This window comes from Benincasa hispida, chromosome 9 (genome assembly GCF_027475165.1).
Source record: "Benincasa hispida cultivar pf3 chromosome 9, pf3_genome.v1.1, whole genome shotgun sequence".
NCBI lineage: Eukaryota > Viridiplantae > Streptophyta > Magnoliopsida > Cucurbitales > Cucurbitaceae > Benincasa > Benincasa hispida.
The window spans coordinates 85,089,160-85,112,914 of NC_143486.1; the positions used below are offsets into that span (position 1 = coordinate 85,089,160).

General features: G+C 33.8%; 2 protein-coding genes across 2 annotated transcripts; both read left to right on the forward strand.

Moving 5' to 3' along the window:
* Positions 1–4,190: 4,190 nt before the first annotated feature.
* On the forward strand, positions 4,191–7,714 carry CM2 (chorismate mutase 2). The gene is made up of 6 exons (XM_039040177.2): positions 4,191–4,789; positions 5,052–5,310; positions 6,296–6,382; positions 6,460–6,603; positions 6,748–6,840; positions 6,999–7,714. Exons 2-6 carry the CDS (start codon positions 5,083–5,085, stop codon positions 7,227–7,229), a joined length of 783 nt encoding a protein of 260 aa, XP_038896105.1. The 5' UTR covers positions 4,191–4,789; positions 5,052–5,082; the 3' UTR covers positions 7,230–7,714.
* A 2,516-nt stretch (positions 7,715–10,230) lies between these two features.
* Positions 10,231–19,711, forward strand: LOC120085698 (DNA-directed RNA polymerases IV and V subunit 2-like). Its single transcript, XM_039041843.2, has 9 exons — positions 10,231–10,334; positions 10,419–10,581; positions 11,394–11,879; positions 12,030–12,242; positions 13,199–14,088; positions 14,525–14,816; positions 15,894–16,835; positions 17,678–17,949; positions 18,974–19,711. The coding sequence occupies exons 3-9, from the start codon at positions 11,406–11,408 to the stop codon at positions 19,473–19,475; spliced, it is 3,585 nt and encodes a 1,194-aa protein (XP_038897771.1). The 5' UTR covers positions 10,231–10,334; positions 10,419–10,581; positions 11,394–11,405; the 3' UTR covers positions 19,476–19,711.
* The last annotated feature ends 4,044 nt before the right edge of the window (positions 19,712–23,755 follow it).

A 23,755-nucleotide genomic window follows, 5' to 3' on the forward strand; every position in this document is an offset into this window, starting at 1 on the left:
TTCATTCAAAAGATAAGAAAAAATAGAGATGCATGCTCTTTTTTAATCTAAAAAACAGTTTCAAATCATCATTGACCTTCAGGGAAAAGGAAAAAAAAAAAAAACAGATCTGTTCTTGGGATGGATTGATCCCCCACCAAGCTTCAATAACACGGTCAGCATCCCCTACCAAGAATTAACTCACCTCCAATTTTGATGGAAAAGCATAAAAAAAACGACAAGGGAAGGACACATGATTTAATATTGAAGAGACAAGAGGAAATCTGGATCAAAAAGTATAGAAAACAGTCTAGATATATAACAGATATTAACAGGGGAAGAATAATAGAGAAGGATTTAATACAATACAAATGGATAGAAAAAAATATAATACATTCGAGGCAGGGGAAACAACAGTAGACAATAATTGCAAGAAGAACAAAAAAATTATAGGGGTTTGCTTTGGACAGTCCAAAATCTGAATCGGAGAATAGAATCTTCGACATTCTGGAATCGAAAAATTAAACATGGAAGGAAGAACACCAAACATGTATGAGGAAGAACAGAAACAGATTTAATACAATATAAATGGATAAAAAAAAATATAACCCATTCGAGTTAGTGGAAAGAACAATAGACAGTAATTATAAGAGGAAGAAAAAATTATAAAGGTTTACTTTGGATAGTCCAAAATCGCAATTAGAAAATAGAACTTTCGACAGTATGGAATCAAAAAATCAAACACGGAAGGAAGAACGTCAAACATGCAAGGAAGAACATCAAATATACAAAGAAGAATATCAAACATGCAAGGAAAAATCTCAAACATGCATGAGGAAGAATAGAGACGAATTTAATACAATATAAATGGATAAAAAAAATATAACCCATTCGAGCCAGTGGAAACAAAAAGTGGACAGTAATTGTAAGAGGAACAAAAAAATTATAGGGGATTGCTTTAGACAGTCCAGAATTGAAATTGGAAAATAGAACTTTCGATAGTCTGGAATCGGGAATCAGACATGAAAGGAAGAATATCAAACATGCATAAGGAAATCTTGATGGATTTAATACAAACCTTCAGCGTCGAACAAATTAATCGAAAAAAATTGATCTGAACAAAAAAAATCCAATCTACTATAAAATAAAAGATAGTTAGATCTACCAAGAAAATGGTTAAATCTATAACAAAATTGCTCGTATCTACCCGATCTAAGAAGAAACCAAAGAAGAATATCAGGAATAGACATATAGAGAAGCCAAAAAAATAATTCCAAAATAGAGAAACGAAGAGACGTACAGAGAAAAAAAAAGACATATAGAGAAACCAAAGCAGAGAAACGAAGAGATGAAGAAAAATACAACCCATTTCAGCCGGATGGAGAACGAAAAGACCAGATGAATAAGACAAACCAAACAGTCGAAGAAGGAAGAAAATGAGAAGAGAGAGAGGTGATTAATTACGCGTGATGAGAAGAGAGAGAGGGGGCAGAATAATAAACTTGCAAATGGGGCGTGAAACAAGGGAAGAAAATGAAAGGGTAAAACGATGGGTTTAAAACCCACCGTTTTAAGTTAAGCGTGCATCAAACATCGAGTGGACTTTTTAAGCCCACCCAACCCAACTCAACACACCCTGAATGAAGAACTACCTAAAAAAAGAACTGAATCAAAGATGGTTGAGTCCTCTCATTTTTTGATCCATTCTTAAGTTCTTGAACTTTTGAAGTCTCGTTTTTATAGTAAATCAATTTGTTAACTTCTTTTGAAGTTCTTTCTTTATTTATTTATTTTAATTAACATAATGAATTGAGCCCTTATTGCAGCTTGAACTACTAAATCCGCTACTTTATCTTTAGTACTAAGTAAACAATTAAACATGAGGTCATTGAATCCGCTAGATCCTTGAAAAAAATTACCATAAAAGTAGGATGTGAGAGACATCCATGAACTACTAAATCCACTTTATCTTTGGTACTAAGGAAACAATTAAACAAGAAGTCACTGAATCCGCTAGTTGGAGTAGTGATCCTTGAAAAAGATTACCATGAAAGTAGGATGTGAGAGATATTCATGAACTACTAAATCCACTTTATCTTTGGTACTAAGGAAACAATTAAACAAGAAGTCACTGAATCCGCTAGTTAGAGTAGTGATCCTTGAAAAAGATTACCATGAAAGTAGGAAGTGAGAGATATCCATAACGAACGAGGGAAGGAATGGTGCTTAAACTTCTGACTAACCTATAGAAAAGAAGATCATGCAAATCTTTAGTTATTATTGTTGTGGTCCTAAAATTTGCCACATTAGCATTTCTATCCACTAATGGAAGTGCTAATTTGTGGATCCTAAATGTATGATTATAAAACTGAAGAATAAAGTTGACCTATTGTTCAAATTTTAAAACAAAAAAGGTACGGTCCCGTTTGGTAACAATTTTGTTTTTTGTTTTTTGTTTTAAAAATTAAGCTTATAGACACTATTCGACCTTCAAATTTATTCATTTGTTACCTATTTTTCTCCCATGATTTAACCAAGTCAAATTTTAAGAACTAAAAAAAGTAGATTTAAAAATTTGTACTAAAAGTTATAAATCATTGTAAAAGTAATAAAAAAATCAAATAGTTATCAAACGGGACCGTATTACCTTAAATAATTAAAAAAAATTATCCGTGGTGAATTTTGAAAATTTGTTTGTACTTTTGATCGAGATGTTTGATGGACTCAAACATTTCGGCTGTTGAATTTTCTATTTTTAAGTTTAAAATCTATTTGCTGTTGAAAAAATGAACCTACTAATTATCTTTTTTAAAACCTGTCCTACAAGTTGACCATCAATTGATTCTCTCTCGTGAGTACATGATAGTTGATCTCAAATATTTCATCTTTAGTTCTTTAAATCATACCATTCTTTTTTCCTTTTAAGTAATACAAACAAGAACAAAAAGCAATGACATATAAGTCATTAGACACAACATCAATCTATAGAGTGATCTTTAAGCCAGACATCAGAGACTTTATTCATTGTGCATTATATGCCATAATGTGAGTAGATGATATTACAAATTTATGGACAAAAATTGAACCCGTGGAGACCATTGAATTAGAAAATTTCAAAGCTTTTCCGATTTGATAAAATAATTAATAATTTCAAATGTAATAGGTGAATTAATTACAAGTCTAATTTTTAAGTTTCAACTTTTTGTATATTTGATTCTTGAACTAAAGCATCTAATAGGTCATAAACTTTTAACTATATCTAATAGGTCTTTGAATGTTTATTTTGTGTCGGCTTTATAATGGTCATATTTTTTTTTAGATTTAATAGAAACTAAACTTTCAATTTTGTATATAGTATTAATTGATCCATAAATCTTACTATATATGGAAAACAGAGAGAGAGATAGGATCTTAAGTTTATATTTTGTCCTTTCAATTCTTTTGGAAGTATTATTTTACACTCACAATCACATCTCTTCATGGTGTACACATGTCTTTCATTTTTTTTCTTTTTTCTATTTATTTTCACATTCTCCTTCTGCTATCAGATCTAGGATGTACGTAAAAGTATCTAAACTGATTCGACCGATCTAATTAAGGTTGGTTAGTCGGTTTTCCTATAAAAAATTTGGAAAGTCCACCGACCGACACATATATATTAGTTTTTTTTGTTTGTTTTTTTAAATAAGTATAAAAGCACGTCCACTATCACAAACCTAAATCCAAACTTACTACTTTAGTATTGATTTATTATTTTTTTTTATGTTGCCTAATTTTCAAAATCCACTACATGATTGATTTAATTTTTTCATAAAAAAAATGATTCATTTAAAATTTAGAAAGTTGCAAATTATATTAACCTAATACTAACATTTCATCAATTCACCTTTTCTTTTCATTCACATTTGGATTTGTAAAAAAAAAAAAACCAAACCTACTGACCAACTCGACCGATGGTCGGACGAATTTCACACATTTTTTGATCGATTTTCTCCCAAAATCTACACCAACTAACCAATGTACATCCTTAATTAGACCTTACAATATTTCTTATATCAATAATGATATAGGTATAACCTGGACAATGATCGGGTACATCATCTATATCGTGCCTCCCAATAATAATAATAATTTAAGGTTTTTTAAAAAGAAATGCTAAAGAAGCAGCTAAGTCTTTTCTTCTTATTTTGTCCACATATCACTTCTTACCTCTCTCTTATTTATTTTTTTTTTTTTGAAGAAAAGAAACCTCTATTTTTTTTCTCCCTAGTTTAGGGAGACTCTTTGTTTTGCTTTTAAGTTTTAGTTTTTTCTTTTCTTTTTCTTTTTTTTTTTTTTCATTAACAAAACAGGTTTAAGCGATTGTAGGATGTGGGGTTGACAAAAAGTAAAGCCTAAAGGCATCAAAGAACCAATAATTGAGAGAGAACGAACAGAAAATTCTCTTCTACTCAAGGGTGTACACATTTAAATTGGAATGCCGCGTGGGGCCACGTCACTCCCATTACTGTAGCCAATCACGCCGCGCCAAATCATCCCACCGCCGGCTACGGCGGCCGGTCCGGCCCTCCTCCGTCACTATCCACTTATCTTCTTCCTCATAAATCCATTTTTCTTAGGTTAAAAGTCATTTCTCCTTTAGCTTTACCAATAATTCACCGTCTCAGAGCTTTTCCCGTGTGTTTCCAGCCCTTCTTCTCCATAGCCACAAGTTTTCGAGCGCTGACATTTATCATAATCCTCTCCTATTTCAAACCTCTTCTTTGACTTCAAGAGCAAATTAGCGACGGAGTTGAATTGAATCGTGCAGGTCAGCCGTTTTTTTTTAATCGATTTGAACCTTTTTATGCCGTCCTTTTCTCTCTTTTCAATCGCTATTTGTGAACGCCATTTATTTTGAGGCGTGGACTTTCCTTGTTTACTTGTTGGTTCTTAATGATAATGTGAGATTTCAACCACCTTTTTTTGGGTAGTATTTATAGTACTTGTTCGTTTATTTGTATTTATAGCCTTGCCTTTTCGTTGTTTCATCATTGAGGCTGATAATTTGTTTTGACTATGTTGTTTCTTAGCCTATTTCTTCTGGTATTGGCTAGAGAAGCCATGGCGAATGTTAATTGTAATCCCAATTCGGCTTCAGATATTTTGACACTTGATGGGATTAGAGATTCTTTGATCAGGCAGGAGGATTCTATTGTTTTTAGTCTCATTGAGAGAGCTAGGTTCCCTCTCAATGGAAAGATGTACCATCATAATCATGTTTCAATTCCTGGATTTTCTGGTTCTTTGGTCGAGTTCATTGTGAGAGAAACTGAGGCCATTCAAGCTAAGGTAAGTTCAAGTTTGTTCGTTTGTGTTATATGCTTGCTTAGCCATTGTTTATCTCTTTGCTTTGAAGCCCTTCAACATACTTTCTAAAACGTATTTCATTACTTCTTTAAAATGCTTTCTCCAACCATGTTTTCTAAAATCATTTCTTCAAAACTTGGGTGGAGGTTGTTAGATTGCCCCATTGTGGCATTCACAAATGCTACTTTGATTTGGCTGACTTGCTTGTGTGAGTGGAAGTGAGTGTTGTATAACCGCTTTGTGAGCTTTGTTGGATTGCAATTGGAAAGTAGATTGAAATCTTTATCTTCATTGATTAAAGTATTAGTATAATTAAATTTATCGGAACCCATCAACATAAGCTTTTGGGTAGATTAGTGATTTAACGTGGTATAAGAGCATTTGAACTTATGTAGTGTCATTTCGTCCCTAATCCACTTGTTAAGCCTTTTACAAATCTCCAAGCCCACATGTGAGAGAAGTTTTAAAGTATTGATATGATCAAATTTTCTGTAATCTATGAAGTTAAGCTTTTGGATGGATAGGATGTTTAACAAAATGGCTAAACCGATTAGTTGAAGGACATGTTGTGCATCTCTTTCTTCAATCAATGTTCGGTTTCCTGTTATTGTTAGATTGCAGGGGTGGCTAGACCATTCTTTTGAATGATGAAACGTACTGAACATAAATAATTGTAAATGAAGCCTCAAACCCCTTTTGGCTGTTGTCATTTTCTCTATTAGCTGCTTAGAAACTATACATTTGAAATCCTTGCTGCAGACTTTCATTACCTCCTGAATTCTGATCTTAATGGGAAGAATTCCAAATGTTGGTTATATATGGATATAATAGCACAAGAAGAGAACAGTTCTAATCTGGGATGTTATTTTCTCTGGTTCATTTGTTACTTCTTTTCAGTTGAATTCGAGGTTCTCGTTCAGTTTGAAAGTTCTTTCTTCCGATTATCTGTTTGGATTTTTGTCAACAGGCTGGCAGATATGAGAATCCTGAAGAAAATCCGTTCTTCCCAGAAAATTTGCCTCGTCCTTTGGTGCACCCTCACAAGTTTCCAAAGGTGAGAGGCTGTTTAATAAGGCTTTATGGTTGCCTTTTCTGTTTGCCAATTTGTTGCAGACTGATCCAAGTTTCCAGGTTTTGCATCCTTCAGGTGCTTCAATTAATATGAACAAAGCCATATGGGATTTCTACTTCAACAAATTCTTACCATTGTTGGTTACTGATGGCGACGATGGAAATTATGCAGCCACTGCTGCTAGTGATCTTGCTTGCTTACAGGTAAAAACACTCTGTAAACTTGTATCTTGTTTTAGGTTCTTCATTATAATATAATCATGTCGATCACTTGTATGAAATGTCTTGTTAGCTATGATAACTCACATTATTTTTTACATGTCTAAATGACTCACGACCAAATCTCAGGCGCTTTCAAGGAGGATTCATTGTGGAAAATACGTAGCTGAGGTGAAATTTAGGGATGCTCCTAATGAATACGAGACTCCGATTCGTTCTCAGGTATTGTAAATATATTATGGAAATGTATGATTGTTAGGTTATCATTTGACTTTTTCTTGATGAAAAAATGTGGTCTGCTTGAATAGTCATTGACATTTGAGATATAGCAGAAGAGGGAGGGGTTTGATAGAAACTAAGTTAATTTACTGTTTTCTCAGGAAAGAGATACTTTGATGAAGCTATTGACATTTGAGGCAGTGGAAGAGCAGGTGAAGAAGAGAGTAGAGAAGAAGGCTATGGTGTTTGGACAAGAAGTGACCCTCAACAACACAAATGGAGGAGGAAAGTATAAAATTGATCCATCCCTTGCATCTCGCCTTTACGACGAATGGGTAATGCCACTCACAAAGGAAGTCGAAGTCGAATACCTTCTATGTCGCCTTGGATGAATCTATCTCATTATTATATACAAGGACTAAAACCAACCAAGATTCAGAAAATTTGTAGGTGTAATCATGTGATCATATATATTATTCCTTCTGAAATCTCTATATCGTCAATCTTTTGAAATGACGATGGAAACAATGGACTTGGAGATTTGATCCTTAAACTTGGGCTAAAGTTCAACAATGCTAGCAATTTGTCTTCGTCGTATCTCTTATTCACAAGTGACATTGTAAAGAGGTAATCTATTTCCGTAACTCTCTCAAAAACTTCAGGCTTCTTGTATTAGTGTTTTGGAGACTAGAACTTCAGTTTTCTCCACTAGCTTTTACAAGTCATTTTGGACGAGGGATCAAAATTGGATGCAACATTATACATCTTTAGGGATCACATTGATGTAAAACTGCTTATGGAAACTTTGATGTATATTTTCAATTGCATGTTGTTGTCTAATGCTTGAATAAATCAACAAAACAACCAAATTATTTTACTCACAGTTGTTCTGAAACATTGTATAATCAGAACTAATGACAAACGACCATTTGTGTTGAGGTTTGAATGGGAGATGGATTTGAATGGGAGATGGAAGAGGGCTTAAAATAAAGCATTTGAGAACATCTGGCACATTAATTAATTGACTTTGAAGATGAGATGTTTAAACAAATAATGGTAACTTTCAAGATGAGATTTGGTCTGTCGTTTGTTTCCATGTTTCTTTATAGGCTTTGATTTTGAAGACCTTTTGTAATTAACTATAGAACATTCTACATAGTTGGAGTCCCTTTTCTAAAGGAAGTATATATATATATATATATATATATTTTTGTATGTCCATATATTCTTTCATTTTATTTTCATTAAAAGTTGTTGTTTCGTTAAAAAAAAAAAAAAAAAACCAAAAAATGGAATCTAAACATGAACTTTTACTTTTTAGTTTTTGAAAATTAAACTTATAAACAGCCTCACTGCTTTGTTATATATTTTCTACTAATATATTTTTTTAAAAAAAAAACACAGATTTCAAAGTAGTTTTTAAAAATTCGTTTTTGTTTTAGAATTTTACTAAAAATTCATTCTTTTATTTAAGAAATATGAAAATTGTGATAAAAATAGAGAGGAAATATATTTAATTTTTATTAAAATTTGGTTATCAAATGAGTTCTAACAATATATGAATCAATAAGAATAATAAATAACATATAAGTGTAAATTAATATTGGCCGAGTAAGCATAATTTAATTAATTATGGAATATATTTTCAAATTGTTAAATGTTAAGGTTAGAGATTCTCGAACTCCCCTCTTATTAAACTCAAAAGAAGTTAATAATATTCTAAATTTATCTACCAATAAACATTTATATGACAGTCTTCCATTTTTTATGCTACTGATTTAATGCATAAATCAACAGGTCAAACAATCTTCTTTTAAGTTGAAGTCCATTAATATTTAAAGATGAAATAATTGTAAATACGAGAGAATAAATTGAAATTTTAAAAACAATGATTATCATACAAGTAAGAACGAACGCTATTTATATATACAATAATCAATTTAACCAATTGCATTCTTTATAATAATTACCCGGTAGATCATCTCGACTGATTAGTTAAAAACAATATGCTCTTCACCCCATCACTTGAACTAAAAAAAATAAAATAAATAATAATACGAAAAATCCCTATTCCTAAGTCCTAATGAAGGATTAAACTTCAAAATAAGAATAATTCAACTTACACACAAAAATTAGAAAAAAATTATGATAATCGATTCGATTTTGAACCATAAATCAAACCAAACCAATGATTTTTATGTAGAAGATATTTAATCCAATGTTCAATAGAAGACAAAACCAATGAATTTGTTTTTAGTTGGTTCAGTTTATTATCAATTTGGTTATTGATTATTGATATTTTATCTTTCTCTTCCAAGTTATTATTCTTTTCCACTCTTGATTTGAATTAGTTATTTTGGCTAATTCTAAATTAAAATTAGGACTTTTTAATTTTTTTTTAATAGATTGGGATTTTATTTTTTGTTTTTTCTTATCTAAATAAAAAAACATACAAGCACCTAATAATTGTTTTTTTAAAACTAAATAATAAATACATGTGCACCATAATTATTAAAATACTAAAAGATACATTTAGAGTTTATTTTTTAAGGTATACACTCTCGATTTAATTTAGTTTTTCAAATAAAAAACTGATCAAACTAATACTTTTTTATTTTTTTCAAATAGAAACTAATATATCCAATTTTACATTAAAAATCAAATAACATCGTTGGATCGATTTGGTTTTTTTTTGTTTTTTCAGCTTTTTGTTGCACTCGTACTTTGTATTACCAAACTTGAAGTATGAGGTCCACATAGAGATGTTTATGGGTTTGGGTTGAAAGACTTTTTAAACTATTCGAGTTGTAAATTTATTCAACTCAAATAACCCTTATTAAAAAATGAATCCAACCGAACCTAACAATTAAATATTTGGGTTGAGTTGGTTCGGGTTAATCGGGTCACTTATTTAAAATTTTGTTATAAAAAGAAGCAAAACGTAAATATGTAAAAAAAATCTAATTTAATTATTTTCATATATTGAATTAAGACAAACAACTCAATTTAAATAAAATTTTATTTCTAAAGTACAAAGAAACTATTTTTAAAAGTTGTTGAAGAATAAATTATTCAAAAAATATTGGAGTTAAATAAAATTAAAATCAATATATGTATAAATAATCGTGTTATAAGTAATAAAAAATATTTTTAAGTTAATAATAAATTCGGGTTGGTTCGAGTATTAGGTGAACCCATGAACCAATCCAACCCATAAAATTTTCATTTATTTAAATCAATCCCAACTGATAACCCAACCCAAATCGCATGGATTGAGTTGGATTGGATTGGTTGGTTTTTTAAATACTCCTAGGTTCACATATAATGAAAAAAAGAAAAAAAATTAAGAATTATAAATTTACTGTAAGGCCCCTCGTACTTCTTCGTATTTCCCATTCCTACATACTTCCAGCCTCTCAGCTTCATTTCCCTCCCACGAACACGAAGGATGCGTGCGTCTTTTTCGTATCCTTCCTCCGTACTGTCATTATTCAAAGGTTTTTTTCCCAGTTCTCTTCTCCATGCGTCTTTTACCATTTCTTCTCATCGACCAACGCTAATTCACTCCATTTTCTTCCAAGTTCTTGCTTCCACAGCACACTGAGATCGTCTCCTTTCTGAAACTGGCGTCTTACTCAACCAAGGACCGACGGCATTGCGTGGACTCTCCATTCTGATCTTTCTTCCAACGGATTAAGCTGGTGGAATCGTCCGCAGGAACTTGCCTAGGGTTTAATTTTCAAGGTATTTGAATCTGTTGCCTGCGTGATCGCATGAAACGGTATCTCCTGTTTCCGTTTAGGTATAGTGGAGTTTTGAGCATGTGTTTCGAGCGTCGTAGTGTGAGGACTTCTTCCATTTAGTTTGTTCAGTGAGTGTAGTGTATATGTGAACCGGTACTGGTACTGGTTCTAGTTTAGCTTTTACTTCGGATTTTGTCTCGATTCTTATTTCTCAGGGCTGTACGCATGCAAAAATGTTGATTAAGATTGATCTTCATCCACGAGCAACATTGTAAATTCGCTGATTGTTTGATAGAAGCTTCTGTTCACTCTACCTGTTTTATGTGGAAGATTCATCAAGCTCTCTGATATTATTTGTTCGAGAAACTTTAGAGTTTAGTATTTGTATCTGCTTCTTAAATTCGTCCGCATACACCAGGCTTTGGTATTTGCTGTTCTCGTTTAGGTATAGTGAAGTTTTGAGTATGTGTAGTGTGAGGACTTCTTTCACTTAGGTAGTTCAGTGAGCGTAGCATATATGTGAACTGGTACTGGTACTGGTTAGTAGTTTAGTACTGGTACTGGTTAGTAGTTTAGCTTTTACTTCGAATTTTGTATTGATTCCTATTTCTCAGGGCCATAAGCATGCGAAAATGTTGATTAAGATTAATCTTTATCCACGAGCAATATTTTAAATTTGCTGATTGTTTGGTAGACGCTTCTGTCCACTCTGCCTGTTTTATGTAGAAAATTTCCTCAGGTTTTGTGATGTTATTTGTTTGAGAAACTTTGGTATTCGTATCTGCTTCTTAAGTTTGTTTGTATTTTTTATAGACCCTGCAACTAATGGGGACATCAGGCACAAAGGACGATATAGAGATGAATAGTGAGGGGGAAGACTTATCACCTGGAACGGATATGGATACAGATGATGATGATTATTATTCTGAGCCAGTCAACATACGTGACCTGGGGGAAGCATTTCTAAAGGATTTTTGTAAGAAGTCATCAATGGCTTTTTTTAATCAGTACGGCCTTATCAGTCACCAAATCAACTCGTACAATGATTTCATAAAAAGTGGTATTCAGAAGGCATTTGATTATTTTGGTGAAATTTTAGTTCAGCCAGGATATGACCCCTCTAAGAAAGGAGATGGGGAATGGAGATATGCTTCAGTGAAGTTTGGTAAGGTAACCCTTGATAAGCCAAAGTTCTGGGGTGGTGCAGCAAGTGGAAAAGAGTATAACATGCTTCCTAGGCATGCTCGACTTCAGAACATGACTTATTCATCAAGGATGAAAATAAATATCAGTTTAGAGGTGATTGAAATTTCTATGTAATTTTTATTGTCTTTTTGCTTTTTCTTAACCTTTATACCTGATAAATTGCTATTACTTTTTAACGACTTGTGGGCCCTGAGTTTGTTGAATAAATACCTAATGAGGTGTTGGATACTTGTAATGTAATAGGTATATACTCAAAGGTTAGTCAGCAGCGACAAATTTAAAACTGGAAAAGATAAATATGTCGACAAGGAACATGTAAAGGAAGACAACAGAGATGTCTTTATAGGCAGGCTACCTGTGATGGTTAATTCTGACCTCTGCTGGATGAAGGAGGAGCAGAAACGTGATTGTGAATTTGATCATGGAGGTTATTTTTTAATCAAAGGTGCAGAAAAAGTGAGTACATTTCCCAGGGAAATTTTCCGTCCCTCATTTGTCCCCTTTTGTAGTTATGTTTTTTATTTTTTATTTTTTATTTTCTTGAAAAGGAAACAAGGTCCCCTTTATAGTTATGTATTATCTGTAAACAGATTTTCACCGTTTTCCTAAATTGTGCTGTCACCAAATAATCATTTCAAAACTTTTAATGGATTGTTTGTTTGAAGAGATTATTACTACTTGACAAGTTGACATAAATATATCTTTAGGAGTTCACATAATCTTATAGAGATCATCCTGGTTCATGGTTAATTGGCTGCTTTTTTAAACGGCCGCACACAAAAGATTATAAATAAAAAGTCTATATCCAACAGAGCCAAAACAAAAGCCAGTGGCAAAGTAATGAAGTTACTAGTGTTTCTTATAATCTTATTATTATTATTATTATTTATTTATTTTTATTTTTAAGATAAAATTTTTTCATCACATGTGGGACTAAAACCTATGACATTTTGAAGTAGAGATACCTTAACTGTTGAGCTGTATTCATGTTTGGCAACTGTATGTTATTGAATTGAGTTTTGGATTTTATTTATGTGTTATTATTTTTAACACAACATTTGCTTGCTTATTTTGAAAATCAGAGTATGGTATTTCTCAGAAAATAGTTGTCCTGGAAGAGCGAGCATATTAGTCTGGAAAATCACAAGCCCGAACATCGTAATTATCTGATCGATGTTCAGGCTTGTGATTTGCCTCTGATGGGACATAAAATTTAGTAAAGAAGTATTAGTTCTACAAAATTTTATTTCACTACGAACTATATTTTGTAAAAATGATTAACTATAACATCTACTTCTCCTTGTTGTAAATTTGTGTAGATATTTTTATCTTATTCTGCATGCATATTAGTCCAAGTGGTTAACTTTTGTTCTCTTTTAACAACTTGAATATCGTTTTCATGTACATTCCAGATATTTATTGCTCAAGAGCAAATTTGTTTGAGAAGACTCTGGATTTCTAATATTCAAGGCTGGACTGTGGCATACAGATCAGAAGTTAAGAGAAATAGACTAATTATCAGACTAGTTGAAAATTCCAAGTCTGAAGAACTAAAAAGCAAGGAGAAAGTCCTCAATGTATATTTTTTGTCCACAGAAGTTCCTGTGTGGATTTTATTCTTTGCACTTGGTGTTTCATCGGACAAAGAAATAGTAGATTTAATCGATTATGGCAGAGATGATCCAAGTGTTCTGAATATTCTCTTTGCCTCTGTTCGTGAAGTTGATAATGATGATAAGTGGAAAGACTTTCGAAGAGGTAAAAGAGCGCTGAATTTTTTGGACAATGAGGTTAGAAAGACCAGTTTCCCACCTGCTGAAAAAATTGAAGATTGCCTGAACCTGTATCTTTTTGCCAGCTTGAAAGGCTTAAAGCAGAAGTGTCGTTTCCTTGGTTATATGGTTAAATGTCTCTTGCAAGCCTATACTGGCCGTAGGAAATGCGATAATAGGGATGATTTTCGCAATAAGAGGTTTGAGTTGGCTGGAGAACTGCTCGAAAGAGAGATTAAAGTACATATTGCACATGCACGTAGACGCATGGAAAAAGCTTTACAAAGGGACCTCTATGGGGATCGTGATGTGCGTCCAATAGAACACTATTTGGATGCTTCCATAATCACTAATGGTCTATCCCGAGCATTCTCTACTGGAGCATGGGCACATTCGTTTAAGAGGATGGAAAGGATTTCTGGTGTGGTGGCAACTCTTGGTCGTGCTAATCCCTTGCAGACGATGGCTGAATTGAGGAGAACACGTCAACAGGTTGCATACACTGGGAAAGTTGGTGATGCAAGATACCCGTGAGTTATCTCAACTTCATATAAGTTTGCCTTTTTGTATTATTGGCTATGATGTTGATATATAAACGTGTGAATTTTCTTCTTCTTCTTTGAGCTCTGATTCTAAGGACGCATCTGCCTTGTCTGTACTGCTCATTTATAGGTTGCACTAAATGTTAGCAAACAGCTATTTTTAAAAGTCATGGGGTTCATCTAGGCCTTGCAATTACCAGTTTATAGATGGTACTTGCAACGACTTTTCAAAACTTCACTGGATTCTTTCTTTTACAAAGTGTGCATATGTGAATGAGCTTATGATTGTGAATACCTTCCCTTGACATTTTGTTTAGAATTTATCTCAGCTTGAGGTCCATGGATGATGAAGAGGAAATACAAATTGAATTATAATCTGTTCATCTAGTTTCTAAAAGTGTCTCATGTATCTTTTTCTGGACAGGCATCCTTCTCACTGGGGAAGAGTTTGCTTCATCTCCACTCCGGATGGTGAAAATTGTGGGCTTATTAAAAATTTGTCCGTCACAGGACTTGTAAGCTTAAACACATTGAAGCCGATAGTTCCCACATTGTTTCGCTGTGGAATGGAGAATTTGGTGGATGATACATCTACTTCTCTTAGTGGAAAGTACAAAATTTTTCTCGACGGGGAATGGGTTGGAGTTTGTGAAGATTCCCTTTCATTTGTAACGAAAGTGAGACGCAAGCGACGAAGGAATCCGTTATTGCATCAGGTTATTTCACTTAATAATTTTTTGAAGGATCTTAGATTTTAAACTATTTTGTAAGGCACCTTGATGCAGTCGATTGTCATTCTTTTCTGGATTATTTCCAAGAAATCATTTTGAACGTGTATGTTAGTCAGTTGGTGACTAGTGTTTATTAGAAGTTGCCTCTTTTATAAGCCAACAAAAATTTCTATTCCACTTATAGGTAATATCTACCTAAGAAGCACGAACATTTTAGTTTGGCTAGCGTGTCCGTGTCCGACGACGACACTTATTCGACACGTATTGGACACTTATTAGTATAACAAATGTGTTAGACATGCATAGAACACTTGTTAAGTAGACTAAAAAGGCACATATATGACAATAATAATAAATTTTGAGTGTGAAATACATAATACGAAATTTCTTAAACATATGAATGCATCGACCCATTTACTTTTGAACTTTCTTTTGGTATAAAAATTATATTTATTTTTTAAAAAATAAATATAAAAATAAATATAATTTTTATACCAAAAGAAAGTTCAAAAGTAAATGGGTCGATGCATTCATATGTTTAAGAAATTTCGTATTATGTATTTCACACTCAAAATTTATTATTATTGTCATATATGTGCCTTTTTAGTCTACTTAACAAGTGTTCTATGCATGTCTAACACATTTGTTATACTAATAAGTGTCCGATACGTGTCGAATAAGTGTCGTCGTCGGACACGGACACGCTAGCCAAACTAAAATGTTAAAAAATGTGTCCTTGCTGTGTCGTGTCCTAGATTTTTAAAAAATAATGTGTCGCCGTGTCCACGTGATGTTGTATTAGTATCTTGTATCCATATCTATGCTTCTTAGATATCTACCATATAACTTGTTGGGCACTTTGTTGCGTCCAATAGGCATATCTGTTGGTCTCCCTCATCTATTTTATCGTCGGAGGTGGCAGATTATTGCCATTTACTTTCATGGACTTCAACAGTTTTTTTTTTTTTAATTAATTTTTTTTAGTGGTTGCAATATATGCTCTGATCATCTTATGTGTTCTATGATCTATTAATTTCTTTTTAATCTTTCCATGTACTGCAGGTAGAAGTCAAAAGAGACGAACAACTGAAAGAAGTACGTATATTTTCTGACGCTGGAAGGATATTACGTCCTCTCTTAGTCGTAGAGAACTTAAATAGGATTGATAAGTCTAAGGGAGAAAACTATACTTTTCAATCCCTTTTGGACAGGGGAATTATTGAACTTATTGGAACTGAAGAAGAAGAAGACTGTCGTACAGCTTGGAGCATTAAGCATCTTATGGAAGATGAAGGGACTACGAAATATTCCCATTGTGAACTTGATATGTCATTTTTATTAGGTTTAAGCTGCGGACTTGTCCCGTTTGCAAATCATGACCATGCTAGGAGGGCTCTGTTTCAATCCCAGAAGCACTCTAATCAAGCTATTGGATTTTCAACAACCAATTCTAATTTTCGTGTTGATACTTTATCCCACCAGTTACACTATCCACAAAGGCCACTTTTTCGTACAATGACTGCTGATTGCCTTGGAACACCTGGATACCTGTCATCTCACACCGGTATACTACCAAAACCAGAGTTCTACAATGGTCAGAATGCTATTGTGGCAGTCAATGTTCACCTGGGTTACAACCAAGAAGATTCATTAGTAATGAACAGGGCCTCTCTTGAGCGTGGCATGTTTCGGTCTGAGCATATCCGGAGTTACAAGGCTGAGGTAGATAATAAAGAATCTTCAGAGAAGAGGAGAAAATCTGACGATGCAATAAATTTTGGAAAGACTCAAAGTAAAATTGGAAGAGTTGACAGCTTGGACGAAGATGGCTTCCCTTACATCGGTGCAAATTTGCAGAGTGGAGACATTGTCATTGGTAGGTGTGCGGAATCTGGGGCTGATCACAGTATTAAACTGAAGCACACTGAGAAGGGAATGGTTCAGAAAGTTGTTCTCTCTTCTAATGACGACGGGAAGAATTATGCTGTTGTATCCCTCAGACAGGTACTTTAGATCTAATTTTAGATGAACCTGAATAACATATTGCATAACATAGCTACTAGTATAAATTCATTTCAATAAAAAAAAAACATAGCTAGTATAAATTAATCAATGGTGCTTCTTAGGAGATCATATTGGATGTGGACATTGTTTATACCTCATTTCACAACTATTTGTTTGTTAGTTTTTAGTTTTTCATAAGTGGACTTGTTGTCTCACCATTTCTCTATCATTCCATCTTTCCTAAGTAAATATTTGGATTCTAAGCCAAATTTTAAAAACAAGAATAAGTTCTTAAAAATTTCTTTTTTGCGCTTCCAGAACTTGGTTTGTATTTTTAAAACACTCCTCAAAACTCGAAAGTATACAACAAAACAAAGAAACCACTAGTGGAAGTAGTGTTTATACACTTAATTTTTAAAAGCCATATGGTTCTTAAGGTCCACTTGGTAACCATTTGGTTTTTGGTCTTTAGTTCTTGAAAATTAAGCCTATAAACACTTCTACTCCAAAAGAACTACTTTTTTTTACCAATGTTTTAAAAAACTAAGCAAGGTTTTGAAAACTAAAAATAGTATTTTGTGAAGCTTTGTTTTTTTCTTTTCTTTTCTTTTCTTTTTTTTTAAGAATTTGGGTAAAAATTCTAACTCTTTTACTTAAGAAGGATGCAAACCATTGTGAGAAATTTAGAAAAAATAAGCTTAATTTTCAAAAATAAAAAATAAAAAACCAAATGGTTACCAAATGGAACCTTAACAATGCCTTATTGATCTCATATTTTCTCTCGCTATCTTGATTATCTAGTAGAGTTGCTTGTTTCTCAGATGCATAATCTCTTTTGGCAGGTTCGATCTCCTTGTCTTGGAGACAAGTTTTCAAGTATGCATGGACAAAAGGGAGTTCTGGGGTTTTTGGAGTCTCAAGAGAATTTCCCCTTCACAATCCAGGGGATAGTTCCAGATATTGTTATAAATCCACATGCTTTTCCTTCGCGACAGACTCCTGGTCAATTATTGGAAGCGGCACTTGGGAAAGGGATTGCTTCTGGCGGTTCTCTGAAATATGCAACGCCTTTCTCAACTCCTTCTGTTGATGCCATTACAGAACAGCTTCACAGGTAACTGTTTTATGATTCATTTATAGCCTTTCACACTTTAACCTGTTTCTTTGGTTTCAAAATTTTGTGATGGAGATTTGAAACACAGATCTCTTAGTCTTCAGTACATACAGTACAGATGCTAGTTGAGTTAAGCTTTTGTTGGCTATCTCCAAGTTTAGTTGTATGCACTTATCTGTAAATAGGTTTAAATCCTTTTTTCTCTCAGCTTCTATTTTCATCTGATTTCATCCGTTGAATTTAGAGATTCTATTTTAGTTCCAGGAGCTAGGCCTAAATAACCATCGTCTTCATTTCCATTATTTTCTGTCAATTGTTCTGTAGAAACTCAGCCTTTTGTTTATTGAGTAAATGCTTTTTGAAACAAAGGTCTATTTGGTAATTATAACTTACATTTTTTTCAAAACTGTTATAAATAATAAAGTTATTTAATTGCATTATATTCTAAAGTGATTCTATGTGTTTTTATTTCTTACCACATTTTTTTAGGATTTTTGGATAACCTTTTAAAATTATTTTGGATAATCAATATTTTAAGTGTAGATTAAAAAAAATCAATTAATTTTTTAAAACTATTTTTCATTTACTAAGATTTTTTTTTTCTTTCAAAAACTACTTTTGGTTGTCCAAAATCACTCGACATGAACGAAAATTCAACTCTTTTGGTGTAAACATTTACAAATTTTCAAGAATTACAATTACAATTTCCTTCTTCCAAATTTGAGAAATCTTATCTATTCCCTATAATTGGAATTCCTTTCTGTATATCTTTAGATCATTTTGTTCAATCAATGAAATAGTTTCATATTAAAAGAAGTCAATTTTATTTAAAAATAAAAATTCCCCTAAAGTTATTCAAAACACACAAGTTTCTGACTTCATAGCAGATATATCATTTTCTTTTTAAATGATTAATGAAAAATAATATTTAGAAGTTGAGAAACTAAATATTACATGATAGAAACCAAAATAAAGTAATATTTTAAAAATGGAACTAAAGTTTGATGTTGAATGTTGTGAGCAGGGCAGGGTTTTCAAGATGGGGAAGCGAGAGGGTGTACAATGGCCGAACTGGTGAAATGATGCAATCACTCATATTCATGGGTCCAACATTCTACCAGCGCTTAATCCACATGGCTGAAGACAAGGTTAAATTTCGCAACACTGGCCCTGTCCACCCTCTCACACGACAACCTGTTGCTGACCGAAAGCGTTTTGGCGGGATCAAGTTCGGGGAGATGGAACGTGATTGTCTTATAGCTCATGGTGCCTCGGCCAACTTGCACGAACGTCTATTTACCCTCAGTGACTCTTCCCAGATGCATGTTTGCCAGAAATGCAAGAATGTTGCTAGTGTGATTCAACGATCGGTGGCTGGTGGTCGTAAGATAAGGGGTCCATATTGTCGGGTTTGTGAGTCAGTTGACGATATCGTGAGGGTAAATGTACCCTATGGAGCGAAGCTATTGTGCCAGGAGCTCTTCAGCATGGGCATCAATCTCAAGTTCGAAACACAACTGTGTTGATCATGATTGCCGGAGGGAATAATTGGCTTCCTTTTCCTTAATCTCTTGACCAACTCCGAAGTTGTTTTTTTGTAATTTTGAAAGGGAAATATTCTCACGACAGATGTTAATTGGTCTCTCTTGGTAGGAAGCTAATGCGTTGGTAACGTATTTCTTTTGTTTGTTTGTTTTTTTTCCTGCTATTTAATTTTAGAATTTGTGGCCGCTGAACTGAATGGTAATATAATATTATATAAGCAGGTCGTGTCGTTTGGACGGTTGGGGTGAGTTTTAGGATGACTTAAAAGGCCAAAAATGTAATTTTTGTTGATTAAAACCACTGTTCTGTTTGGCTAGTCCACTAAAAGTAATTTGAAATTTTTTGAACCCTGCAAGAAAATTTCTTATTTAGTACTTGTAGAATGGACAAGAAAAACACCCCAGATTAGGCATTTGACAAACAGATATAGATTTCCAGTAGCCTTGATCGTGGGTTTTCCTTACCTCGACCGTATTCACTAGGCTTGAATGTTGGTGTTCATGGGAATTTCATATGGATGGGTCAAATTTTGAGGTCCACTCGAAATTTGGTCAAATCTTCAAAAAACTATATGTTGTTCGATGTATCCACGAGACATGTAAGTGGGAAGTACGTGCAGTTAGAATGGATGGTTGTGACATTTTCAAGATCAACAAATATACAGCTACCCACACATGCTCAATTCAAGTCCTTAATCATGACCATAAGCAAGCTAGCACGTTTGTAATTGGCCGGTTAATCAAAGATAAGTTCGGTGTTGGTCGTGCTGAAACCCCATACCATATCATTGAGGATATGTGACTGGAATATGGTGTGAACATAAGTTACAACAAGGTATGGCGTGCAAGAGGAACTACTTTCACTCTTGCAAGAGGTGTCCCCGAGGAATCTTACACCCTGTTGCATGCTTATGGTGAAGCTTTAAAGATTGAAACCCCATGCCATATCATTGAGGATATGTGATCGTTTTTTGAGATTGAACTTGAAGAATCTCAATACTTCAAATATGTGTTCATGACACTATGTAACGACTCGACTTCCTAGGACTCAAGCTAGGATTACTAAATGCATGCATGTATGGAAGTTAAAATGACATCCTTTTGTTAGTGAAATAAATGCTAAATAAATAATGTAACTTAAAAGATCTCCATTAAATTCAAATATTAAAATCAAATGATAGGGTACCCATAAGTCATAAGTGGAAATAAATAAGTCTGAAAACAAATCTCAATCAATAAGTTTCAAATGTCAAGACCGGAAGTTAAAAACATAAAAGAACTCTTAAAACATGAGTGGAAGCATTAAAACTGGTCCCCAGTGTCTCGTTCATGGATTCCTCTTGTCATTCGCCAACATGAGAAAGGATGAGTATAAAAATGCTCAGTAGGTAAATCCACCACTGGGGTCGGACTAAGCATTTATGTCAAATAAATGCTACATGAACTGAAACTCTCTACTAGTGGGACTTGAAGATTTCCCTTATATGGCTCACTCCTTTTCCTTTTCCCTAGAGTACACCTCTTACGTACACCCCAGGTCCTCTCTATGAATATAGGGGCGTGTACCTCTTTCGTACATATGGTTATGCATACACCTCTTTCGTATACACATAACCCACTAAATGTGTACCTCTTACGTATACATGGTTTATGCATACACCTCTTTTGTATACACATAACCCACTGAATGTGTACCTTTTACGTACACATGGTTTATGCATACACCTCTTTTGTATACATATAACCCACTGAGTGTGTACTTTTTACGTACACGCCAGATCCTCTTTATGAATGTAGGGATTCATACATCTTTCGTACACATGGTTATGTATATACCTCTTTCGTATACACATAACCCACTGAGCGTGCACCTCTTATGTACACCCCAGTATCCTCTAGGTATGTATCACTTTCATACATACAGGCCCTAGTACATCTCTTTCATGGACTAGTGCCCCTAGACATGCATCACTTTCATGCACTCAAATAAATCAAATGTTGGAAAGGAAAAGAGATCGCATCCAAAATCATATTACATGTAACATTTTCCTGTTCATGAGTCTTATAAAATCTTGTAAATAATATCATGCGAATCAGTCTAGACAAGCATGCGTAATCTTATAAAAATGAACCGACCTTAGTACATCTCTTTCATGCACTAGACTCCTTAAAACATTCACATAATGAACAATTCATAATTTCATGGTAAATCGCACGACATACATTCATAGATCCAAAAACAAATCTCATGAAAGCATGTACATCAACATATATCTAATTTCCGTCTAGCGCTATGGAATTTCAGTGGTAGTATCACTTATCTCATAATTTAGGCCCAAACTCAATAGTTCTGCTAACATGCTCAATCGTTTTACTAACATACCTTGTAAAAATTCTAAATCATGCTCATACATATAACATTCTTCAAACATATTATCACATGCTCATATATTCTTTCTAAAAAGTTCATTTCAATCTTAGAACCAACAAAATTATCCTTAATCTTATCGCCCGACACAAATGTGGTTCCAATAGTAAGATTACTTATCTCGATACTAGATTCAGATATCGATCCAAGCGGAAGTCTTCAATAATCAATCTTTGAATTCAATTCCCCAACGAAGCTTGAGCAACAACCACCCTCAAGACTCTAATATCCAAAATCTTCCTTCAATCAGATCATGCTTCCAACTTTTAATCCATTTCTTCATTAAAATTTTCAATTCACAAAGAGTTTAACTAACCCCCTTCCACAATAAAATTAATTCTTGACATTAATTTCAAATAAAATTTGTGAGACATAACCCCTTCAAAGTGAAATTAATTCTTGACATTAATTTCAAGTTAAATTTGTGTGACATAACCCCCTTCCAAAATGAAATTAATTCTTGACATTAATTTCAAATTAAATTTGTGTGACATAAAGTCAAATTCCCACAATTTTTCTTTGATTAAACCATTAAATTGAAACATTCCTTTCTCAATAATTGAATTTCAGTAATCCAATTAAATTTTTAAAATTAAAAAATGATCTCGAATATTACAAAATACTGGAATTGCATTACGAATAAAATTTCGGGATGTTACACACTAGGTCCTTGCTTAAGAGGATTTAAGAGTTATCGTCTAGTGGTCATTGTTGCTCATTTGAAGGGTAAGTACAAAGACATAATGTTGGTTGGTGTTGCAATGGATGGTAATAACCAGGTGTACCCTTTGGCATATGCTATCACCGACAATGAGACTGATCGATCATGGAAGTGGTTTATGACGAATTTGAAAGCTGCAATTGGAAAGCCCTAATCTTGTATTTGTTTCAGAACGACACCAGACGATCATCAATGCAGTTGATGCTGTAGTCCCAACAACATTACAGACTTTGTACATTCCACTTAAAGAGGAATATCAATAAAAACTTCAAAGATGAGGCAATTGGCAAATTGTTTGATAGTGCAGCAAGAGCATATTGGGAGTCTGCTTTCAAAAGATATTGGGACCATATATCGAAGTTCAAGAATAGTAGCCTTGGAAGGTATTTAGAGGATGTGGGTGTTGAGTGGTGGGCAAGATGTTATTAATATGCGAATCGATATGATAACATGACGAACAATAGTGCCGAATGTTTCAATTCGATGACGAAAGAAGCAAAGAAACTGCAAATAACAACATTACTGAAATACATAAGGTGTTGATACAACAATGGTTCTATGAGCCGCGGAATATTTAGTCAGTTAGCACATAACCACATTCAAAATATGCGGATAAAATTATATCATTGGAGTGTGAGAATGCCAGACGATACCGAGTCAATCCAATCGATTGTTACACGTTCCATGTGAAAGATGGTGGGTTAGAAGACATTGTCTGCCTTAACATACTTGAGTTTAGTTGTAGATAATTTCAGTCTTTGGAAATTCCGTGTTCGCATGCTATTGCTGCAGCTCGAAAGTGGAACATCAACTCATTCACCCTATGTAGCAGGTTTTATTCTATGGAGTCGCTTGTCTTTGCTTACGCATAATCGATATCTCCACTTGGCCATGTGACTGAATGGAAGAAACTGCCGGAGTATGCTGACGTTAAGATCTTTAAACCGGAAAGGGTCGTTCGAGTAGGACGAAGGCAGGTACAGAGGATCTCGTCTGCTGGAAAACATCGACCCCCGAGAAAACGCAAACAATGTGGTGGTGTCGGCCACAACAGACAGACTTGTAATGAGCCACTCGTGAATGTAGACAGCCAAGTTTGTCAACATTTACTAG